This window comes from Morone saxatilis, unplaced genomic scaffold, assembly GCF_004916995.1.
Source record: "Morone saxatilis isolate NCDOM2014 unplaced genomic scaffold, NCSU_SB_2.0 Contig14, whole genome shotgun sequence".
Lineage (NCBI taxonomy): Eukaryota > Metazoa > Chordata > Actinopteri > Moronidae > Morone > Morone saxatilis.
Genome location: NW_023339696.1, coordinates 19,952,808 through 19,962,993, shown reverse-complemented (window position 1 = coordinate 19,962,993; position 10,186 = coordinate 19,952,808). Strand labels below are relative to the sequence as shown.

Sequence of the window (10,186 nt, the reverse complement as noted above, 5' to 3'; positions counted from 1 at the left end):
AATGCAATCTCATTTCCTGGTTTTACCAGCACCCTGGGGTGGGTTCCTATTGATTTCCCCCTTCAGAACACATACACTTAAGATGAAAGAGAATGAAGTAATAAGATTGTGGTCACAGCCACTGATTTTTGTATTAACCTGATGAAGCTAAAAGACAGAGAGTTAAGGCAGTAAGTGGTATTTTAAATTGAGTTGTATGCTAAAACTGCATTTTGTGGTGTGATAGTGTGATACATGGAGAAAAGACTTCTAAATGTGATTTAGTTTTTTTTTTATCTGCTCTGCATTATTTCACCTAAGCCTGACATCAAAGTTTGCTCTAGCTGTCAGAAAGTCTTCGACGTGGGTGTGTAAGAGAAAAGAAGGAAGACAAAGGAAGAGAGCCTCTGTTATCATCACATTAATTATTGCTTCACTCAGAGCCAGGGCACAGCAGATAGCAGAGTGACTGTTGAAAGGAACACTGCAAAAACCCCAAACAAAAGCCAAGTCAAAAGTTGTCTAGCATGTAGCAATGGCTTTGCTGTCGAAAATAAACAGAAACACAATGTCTTGGTGGAGCGGTGTGCAGTGAGCTGTGATCTGGTCCGTCTGTGTTCAAATTCAAAACACACAGAACAGTTGAGAGAATTTGCTGAAGGAGGGACACACACACACACACACACACACACACACACATTTAAATTTCTCCCTCTGAGCTTCCCACCTTTCATACTCCATGTAATACCCATGTGCCAAAACATGGCTGCTAAAAATGAACATTAAAACAGGAGTGAAATCACATTCAGTGATTTAGAGACAGGGGAAACAATAGGAGGATGAGAGGAACAAAATGAGTCCCATGCGGCGGAAGACAGATCCCAGCCGTGACAGCGGTCGTCATGGTGCAGTCACAGGACCAGAGCTGCTGCTCTTCCCACTGGGACAAATTGATACTGATTGTTCATCTGTGCTTTCACCTCAGACATGTATACGTAAGCACACAAATATAGAGACTTGACTCTGCATGCAGTGTCCCATGAGCTCCGAAGGTCTATCATGTCTCAAACCCCTAAAGATCCTAAAGAAGATTTTGAACAATGTCCACTTGATTTCTTGCACAGAAAGATGACTGTGGATTTTGCCTCCATTCAGAGTGTATCAGAAAGGGATCTGTTTACAGCCGGTAGGAACAGGAGGAATAATTACAGTGAGAAAAACCTGCTTCATTGTACATATGGGCTCCCAGCTATTGTTTTAAGACAGACACACAAAATTGTAAACCTATCTTTTAAATTCATCATCTGTTCACACCATGTCACTTTTAATCTTGCAAGAGCTCCAGAAACACTGAAAATAAGCCCCTGTAGTTTCATCTAAATTATTTTAAGAAACGTCTTTCCACAGTAAAAGCAAAGCATGTCCATGGGTGTGTTGAGATACTGCTTTCTTGGCCAGGCTTCTCATGAGAAAAAAGGACCTCACTGGAAGAAAGAAAGGAATTGTAACTTCTAGTTTAAGTTAATTTTGTTCTAAACATTGCAAAGTGGTGTTTTAAGAGCACAAAAGAGTATTGCTAGGACTGACCATAAAAATAAATGAAAAAAAAAAAAAAAACAGCTTCTTCCTTCTCATTTTCAAGCAGCTACAGAAGAGCCTTGTCCAGGTGTTTTAAAGTCAAATGTTTCCATTGTTTACCTTTAGTTGCAGGCCTTTTACTTTAGTAGAAAGCAAAAAGGTAAAAGCACAGGTGTTAATAATAAAGTTGTGATGGCCGAATTAGATTTAGCTGTTTCAGCTTTAGGCGCCTGGTATTGTACACGTAGGCTCACTGTCACAACTTACTGGGACACTTGAATACAACAGAGCCATCATTAATGTCAATAGTAACACCTTTTTTCCCCTAAAAGATAGCCCTATTTACTCCAGTTGTTTAAAACGTGACTAATATGGGATTACAGGCCTATGTTGCTTTGTTTATTTACTAATGCCAGATGTGAAAAACTATTCCGGCACACTGTTGTTCTTCCGATTCCCTTTTTGAAAAATACAATGTATTCCAGTCCAGGAACTGATGGTGTATCCCAATTTGGTCTTGACTAAAGCAAATCAATCAGACTCATTGAATAGCTGACAGAACCCAAATCCTGCAATCAGACCAGCAGTGATGCAGGAATTATTACAACTGGCTCATTGCTGCCATCTGCTGCTCCAGCAATGCTAAACAACCATTGCCCATATACGTTCAACACCAGAGAGTAAACCAGACAAGTCTTAATAATATAGGTATATATTTATTCATACGTACATATTCATTTATATCGGTTAATTGTAAAAAAAAAAAAAAAAAAAAAAAAAAGAAAAGAAAAAAAATAAGAAAAAAGGAAAAGATTTACAGTAATTATATGAACTACAGTCATTGTCAAAATTGTTTTTGAAATTTCTCAGGTGTCAATCTACCATGAACACACACTGTAGATTCACCTCTTGCCCTCTGTCCTAATCCTCAACTTTACTCCAGTGTTTGGGACCGACACGTGCATGAAACAAACTGATCCAGAGCGTAGTAGCTCGACTTTTGTGTAAACTGGTGGAAGGTGTGATTGAAGAACACAGACAAAGGTGCTGTGAGGAAAAAAAAAAAATTCTGTTTTGCTTGTAGTGTATTTTGTACCATGAAAAGACTCACGACAGGTTGTTTCTTTTGTACATATAAAACCATCAGGAGTGGGTTGAGTATTATTACCTGTAATCCATTCAAAGTGTTTGCCTTAAAAGCACATGTTAGCTGCCCCGATGACTCAGCCCATGCCACATACAACACATGAAGAGGGCAAGCAGGTGTTACAACCAGGCTCAGTCTAAATCCTACCACTTTTCCTTTTTTCTCCAGTTAACTGTCTTAACCCTGGAGCACAGTGACAGAGTACATTAGATATCTCCGCCATTTTGACTCTTTGTTGTTCCCTAATCCCCCGTAAACCCCAAGTCAAACAAAACAGATCAGACTGGATTACACTGGATTCATCTCAGCTTGAATTATCCTGCCTGCCGTAGCTGTCAAATCACAAACTGAACAGAATCATTGTTCAGTATTTTGCCTGTTGGCATGCATCTTAAACCAGATCGGGGACATTTGAGAGTGATCAACATTCTACACTGGGTTTACCAATTTCCATCTTGTTTGATGTATTTGGGCAGGGTGCATTATGGAAGCGAGTATTTGGAAAAGCAAGGCATAAAATTTAAGTAGAGGAAAGCACGCTTGTGGGAGAAAAATCTGATTTTGCTAAAGCAGCACACGAAACAGCCATCTTGAGGACTTCTCCTTGATGGAAACATTCAATAAGTAGAACCTACATCATACATACATGTCATCATAAACTCCTCCTCAACTCACATTTAAAAAAAAAAAAAAAATCCAACTCAAATTAGAAATTTTTTTACAATTGCACTGGTGCCAACACTTCCCCTGGACATAGGCTACACTCTGGACATTTAGTAACAATAAACCCTTAATAAAAACACAAACACCATCAGATCAAAACTGAGGACTGGAAGAGGACTTAAACTCAACTTGGAGACACTGAACTCATGACTTCAAACACAAAGCAGGCGCAATCCAAACCACACCAAAACAGAAATGCAAAACAAGAGAAAAGGTAGAAATCCAGAGGAAATCAGAAAGAAAAGCAGTAAAAGACACATTTATAAAATGAAATGGGAAGAAAAAGAGACACAGAATAAAGCAGGTGCAAATGCAGGAGAAGATAATCCATTAAACAAGGCTTCAATACTTCATAGGGCGGGGGGCTGAAGTCCATTATAGCCCTCCGTTGTGACAAAAATGTCCATCATATCTGTCAGCAGGCCAGAATTGTGCACTCAAGATTCAGTTGAATTCCAATTGCAGTGCCTCCACCGGTCTGATCTGCTTGTCCCAGACAGACGGAGGAGGTCACAAGTGGGCAAGGTGCAACACACTGTCACTCTGTCCCCTGCAAGGCCTCATAGGAGTTGAGGAGTCGCCGAGGTCCGGCACGTCCTCTCACCGCTGCGCGTGGTTCACCAGTTCCTTATCAATGGAACCGTCACCAATGCGAAAAACAAGAGCAACTAAATTAAATCAAACTAACTGAAAAATAGACGTACTTGATTGTTTTCAGTTGGCTTTTTCTTTCCATTGTCCTGGTCTGACAGCATGAATTCATGTAGTGATGTCAGACCTTTTTTTTTCCTCTGTTAAATGAGTGTCTTTATAACTTCCGTAGCTGACATGAGCTTTCACAGGATCAGTTCTTCCGTCAAACTCCAGATTAAGTACCGGCTCATTTTGACAGTCCAAAGCTCCAGCACATATTCTAACACACACCTTAAACACCCATGTGTGAGCTTTGCGATAGTTCCCTCAGAAAGAGCCATTGGCAGCAGTCTCTGCCCCATCTCAGATCACCTTCTGTTGTTTAGCTGGCTTCGACTCTCAGACTCCACAGTCCTCATATATTTACAATTAGATTTTAAAAAACTAGAGGTGTTACATGCAACATTTGGCATCTTTTCGAGTCCCCACTTGAGTCTTAATTGGTGTCCATTTTTAGAAAAATATCAAACTTTGTCTTTTTTTTCTTCAGTATGTCGAATTGTCTGATTGTAACAGAGGTACAGAGAGAGGTGAGGGTACAGGTGTAGCAAGCGCAGTGTGTGCATGTAAGTGTATATTCGTATTTGTGTTGTTAGTAAAATGCCAGTCCTAAATTCTGATATGGCCGTCTTGGTAAAGTGTCTCATCATTGCTTTACTGTAAGTGCAAATAGCTGCAAGTATGCTTTTTTTTTTTTTTCTCTTCTTAAATCACAAGATAGGCTTTTGACTGCTTTCTCTGTGTAAGTTGGGGCTTTTGGCAGTTTACTGACTGCATCACTGCCCCTTTTTGAAATAAACAGCCTGCAGAACAAAGCTAACGCAGGTCTCAAGTGCAGTTCCCATCTAGAGGTAGCTGTTAAGTGACCTTCAATATGGAAGGAAGTATGTGTGAGAGGTTAAGAGGGATTTATATAGCTCCCTTCGAATTCAGATTTTTATTTTTTGATGTGAAGATCTTGTCATGTAATTCCTTAAACAATTTTTTTTGTACTTCATTTGATGAAGAGTTAAAACCCTCAGTGGTGATCACATTTGATTTTTCCATAACCCTCTTTGTAATACTGGTTTGTCCACTGAACACAGAGCAGGAATGTTGTGACATTCTTCTAAGAGTTAATCTGTGTGTATGTAAGTGTGTCTGCATAGCAGCATGTGTAAAAGTTGTGTATGTACTGTATGTGTGTGGTGGAGAGATTCGGGAATGTTTTTTGGGAAAGTTACCCGAGACCCTGTGGCGTTATTTTGCTCTCTCCCTCTCTCTGCAGCTCAAAGGGCGGGGTGGGGGGGCCACACCAGCAAGTACTCTGTGACAGGGGTATGGGGACAGCAGGTCAAGGGTCAAGTGATGGGCTGCGGGGAGCGTGTACGACGGACACGGGAGAGGAAAGAGGGGGTTGTTGTCTTTACATCATAGGAGGACACAGCAGCGGCAAAACCTCTGACGGCTTCCCCCAACGGAGGGGGGCGGAGTGACGGGAGCAAAATATGCATGCACTTTGATGTTAGGCAGATGGGTCTGTGGAGAGAAAAGCATTAAAAATTTAATTATATTAATGAATCATACAAACATTTGGAAAGCTGCATTAGGAAGATTAAGATGTCCGTGCCTGTAATTTGCTACAACACATAAGTAACTGAAAATGTTTTACTTCAATAGCCTAAAGTCATGTCACACATCAATAAATACAAGTTATTAACAACAAATTTCAACCCCGGCAGGCTGTGTCTGAGATCTAATGACAGTTTGTATTTCACACCTTAGTTTTGATTCATCACTTCTTGTGGGTGGAGCGGTGACTCCAACACATACAGTTTAATTTGGACAAAATGTATTAATCTATGACATCTATCTAGAACAGTCTTTCCTGCTGATTCCTTAATCTGGTCTGTTTTCGTTAAAAAAAAAGATAGAGTTGTTTAGCTAGCTTTAAGCTGGCAACTTACCAGCCCAAACATATGTGGCTATGTAGTGGTCACATCCACCTCTGTCATGGTGTTTATTGTGGCCCACTTAAACTCCTTCTTCCTCACTTGGAAACCGTTAGGCTGCTCAGCAGGCTTATTCTCATAGCTATTACTGGTGGCCAAAAGCAACATTGCAAAAGTCCATGCTGGTAGGGTTCAACTAAAATCGCCAGGACTCCTGACATCACATATACTCCTCTTAACAGGTTCACCTTGCCTGTGTCGAGTTTGTATTTCAACAATCTTGCATTAAAGAACTAAAAGTGCCTTGTGGAGCTTTCTTTAAAATAAATAAAAGTCTTGTTTCATTGTGTTCACCAAAACACATGTGCATGTCTTTGTGGCACAACAAACAAAAAAAAAAATTCCTTCCCCATAACATTTGCAAAAACTATTTTTTAATTATTTCTGCATAGCTTACATCCATGTACTCTGATTGCAGTCATCAGTATTTCTTGGTGTGTTACCACCACCTAATGATAAGTACAATAGTTTAAATCACTGGCAGGAATGTATATTGCCACGTGCAATATATAACATTTAATAAGAATCAAATTGGAATTAGTGGGCTCCTTTAGTTAGTACCTCAAGATTGTGATGTGTAGTATGGAAGACTTGATCAGTAGTGTTTTTACAGTGAGCCTTTACCGAGGTGCGGCGGCTGCATACCAGATGTGATTTCATGAGTCTTTACTTCTACTAATCATCTATAAATCGTGAGGAGCTGTTTTTTGGAAATGATCTACTGTACTTCAATGAATCCCATTCCACAATCCAAAACTAGCCTTGGATGACTAAGTCCAAACACACAGCCAGTGGGCAGTGCGAAGGATGGAGAGCATATACGTTTTTAATGCTGACGACAGTCAGTCAGCATAAAGGTAAATAAAAGTGTACATTTGACACACTGATTCATGAACACAATTTGCAAAATGGCATATGTTGAGTTCACAAAATGCGTGTTTACAGTACATTCTACATATGAATCAGTGCTTACTCACTACTGTTAGCCCACACAACTCACCCTTAGTCTCTTGATGCCAGCGCGGGTGATCTGCTGGCAGTCATAGAGCTCAATGCGATCCAGACTATGGCAGCTCTTCAGGTGCTCCAATGAGGCATCTGTGATCAGGGGGCAGTTGTCCAGCTCGATCACCTCCAGGCGGTCGTGAGCACAGGGGCCGCTGCCGAGGTGTCTGATGCCATCATCAGTGATGAGCTCACAGTGAGACAGGCTCTATAGGAACACAGTAGTATCAACACAGTAGCTCCATTACTCAACTGTCTGCTAGAACAAGCTGTGATTTAGTGCTTGTAAATGCTGCAGGAGCAAAATATGTGTAAGTGACAGGTGCACACTCACCAGGACTTGCAATCGAGGGCAGTGGATAGACAGCTGGATGAGTGTTCCATCTGTGATCTGATGCAAAAATAAAAAGAAGCAGATGTCATAAATGCAGTCTCCATACAACAACACTGTAAAAATTATTTGTGCAGCCCAGTTTATTTACCTGCACACATTCTTCTAAATCCATCTTCTCAAGCTCATGACAATTCTGTAGCAAAGAAAGAGACAAACAGAGAGAAACTATATGATCCAATTTGGGTTTGTGGAGATTTTCATTCATGCAACAGAAATACGGAAATATTTTTTTTTTAAGATGTTTTGGGACCAAAAAGGAAAGTGATTTCCACTTCAAACATTTTAATCTGTAAACAAAGACTCTTGTGTTTGCATGCAACCAAGAGGCAAACGCACACTCACCCTTGCTAATGTAGTGAAGCCCATGTCTGTAAGCTGAGAGCAACGAGCCACTTCTAATATTCTGAAAGGAGAAAAAGAGGGGCAGAGAGTTATACAATGACATCACTTGCAGTCTATCACTGTTTCAGACTTGAACTAGACCTAAAGTAGTGAGGCTTGAGATAACTTTAGTGTAGAAAGGCCCACTTATTCATTCTTTTTTAAGTCAATGTTCACTGCAGGATTATATCAACTTGCAAGCCATTTAATCTAAAGATCTGTCTTAAAATTCTTATTTGGCAAGAAATCAAAAAGTGAGAGAGAGTAACACTTGTTTCCAATTAAGTCTAAGTTTCACCCATTTCAGCAAAGTCTCTTAAAAGCAAGGTACAACAAGGTTCTTCTCGGATCAGGACTATCAATCAACTAGAGAACCTTCTTGAAATTAAGTTAAATACATTGCACACAAGGGAAATCGCTTTACATAAGATTCAAGATTCAAGAAGCTTTATTTACCCCGAGGGATATTACTGTGCATTATAAGGTCTATAATGAGTCACAGTGAGCAAGAGTGAGTAAAACAGTAAGGGCTTAAGATTCATTTTCGAAATAAAGGGAACAATCAATTGCAGGGTCTAGGATGTGGTGCACAGATCAGAGTGAGGATGTGTGTGTAGGTGTGTAAATTCACCTGAGGCGAGGGCAGTTCTGTCCCAGGGCGTGCAGGATGGCATCTGTGATATTGGCACAGCCCGACACACACAGAGACTGCAGGCGATGACAACCCCGGCAAATTGTGATGAGGCCCTCATCTGTGATCTGCTGCTCACAGAAAAGAGAATGTGTGCGTTTGTGTGTGTGGGCTCACTTAAATCCACATCCACTATGAGATGTGAAAACATACCAACTTTTCTGGTTCTCACTTGTAGCTATCAAAAGCAATCAATGTATGACTTAACATTATATTCATGTACCACTTTAACACTTAGCTAATGAGATTTCTTTTCCCTGCAGTTTCTGTTTTAAGTATTGTTCAAGAAAACTGTGGAGACAAGGTGGAGAAAGAACAGGTGAGAAAGAGCTAGAGGAGAGAAAAACAGTGTAACAAAGAGGAGGAACAACTGGGACAAGATGAGATGATGAGTTCCTGAGGTGTGAGATGAGAAGGAGATGTTGAGATGGAGAAGGTACATGAAAGAAGCATTCAGGTGGAGATGAAGGAGGGGAATTTTGCAGACACGTACAGTCAGAGAAAAATATATGCATTGTGTGAGTAGGCTTCACAGACTATTTGCTATTTTGGCTGGACGTCCAGAATGGGCTTTGAGTTGAAGAGCACAACATGTACTCGGTGCCCATCAGCCTATATACCCTGGAAAGTAAACAACAGTGTTCATGTACTTTTATACCAAAAGTCCAGATTCAGGTAATTTGGTTTATCTACCAGCTTTGTTAACTGTACTTACTGAGCATGTCTGCAAGTTGAGTGTGACCAACTCTGGACAGTGAGCCCCGATATGCTTCAGAGCTTCATCCTCTAGCTGCGGAAAAGGAAAAACAACAGTCATGTGAAATCAAACTACACTGATCAAATGTATTAGAGATCATCCCACCAACTCCCTCTATTGTCACTGATATAAATGGTTGTAAAACACCCATTGGTATAACGCAATAGAACAGCACCACAAACTACAGTCTCTAAAAACGACCATAAAGTTATATCAACACCTCTAGCAACTGAGTGTTTATGTTGTGATTTGTTTTGTTCTTTAAATTAATGATCTGTGACATCTTCATAGAAATACATGCTTGTCTTTTCGCACTGCACTGTTGACTGTTGATATAACAGGATGGTGTTATAAGTAGGCTTTTACATTTGCTGTAAACAGCACCTGGCATGTCTTTCCTTAGAAATATCCTATGTTGCAAAGAGAGTGACGAATTTCATGTTTGCAGAAGCAGCAACTGTGTTCTATTTGGGACAAAAATAAGAGGAACTAGGTGGCTACTGGTAATTGGTGGCCACTATGACGAAACATACAAGACAACTGTGCCACCTGCACAAGAGCAGTGTTAAGCAACAAGAACTGTGCAGTCAACAATGGGACCAAACAATAAGTTCTACAAATCAATTTGCTCTCTGGTTCATCCAGTTCAATATTAAACTGAATTAAATCGTCTCCAGCTAACACGAAGCTCTTAACCATACCTGTGTGCATCCTTTGAGGAAAAGGCCTTTGAGTCCAGGGCAGGAACGCACCAGGGCCTGGATGCCATCCTTGGTGACTTGATCACACCAGGAGATGTTCAGCTGCTCCAGCAGGGGACAACCCTCACTGACAGGAAATTAGAAAG

General features: G+C 40.5%; 1 protein-coding gene across 1 annotated transcript in view; it reads right to left on the bottom strand.

Moving 5' to 3' along the window:
- Positions 1-4,712: 4,712 nt before the first annotated feature.
- Positions 4,713-10,186, bottom strand: part of fbxl20 (F-box and leucine-rich repeat protein 20) — a 7,891-nt gene continuing 2,417 nt past the window's right edge. Inside the window, exons 7-14 of the mRNA XM_035655661.1 lie at positions 10,041-10,167; positions 9,298-9,372; positions 8,523-8,653; positions 7,853-7,913; positions 7,599-7,643; positions 7,451-7,507; positions 7,112-7,324; positions 4,713-5,638 (exon numbers count right to left, since the gene is read on the bottom strand). Coding sequence (XP_035511554.1) covers positions 5,531-5,638; positions 7,112-7,324; positions 7,451-7,507; positions 7,599-7,643; positions 7,853-7,913; positions 8,523-8,653; positions 9,298-9,372; positions 10,041-10,167 — 817 coding nt within the window. The 3' untranslated portion in view covers positions 4,713-5,530. The remainder of the gene's footprint in view (positions 5,639-7,111; positions 7,325-7,450; positions 7,508-7,598; positions 7,644-7,852; positions 7,914-8,522; positions 8,654-9,297; positions 9,373-10,040; positions 10,168-10,186) is intronic.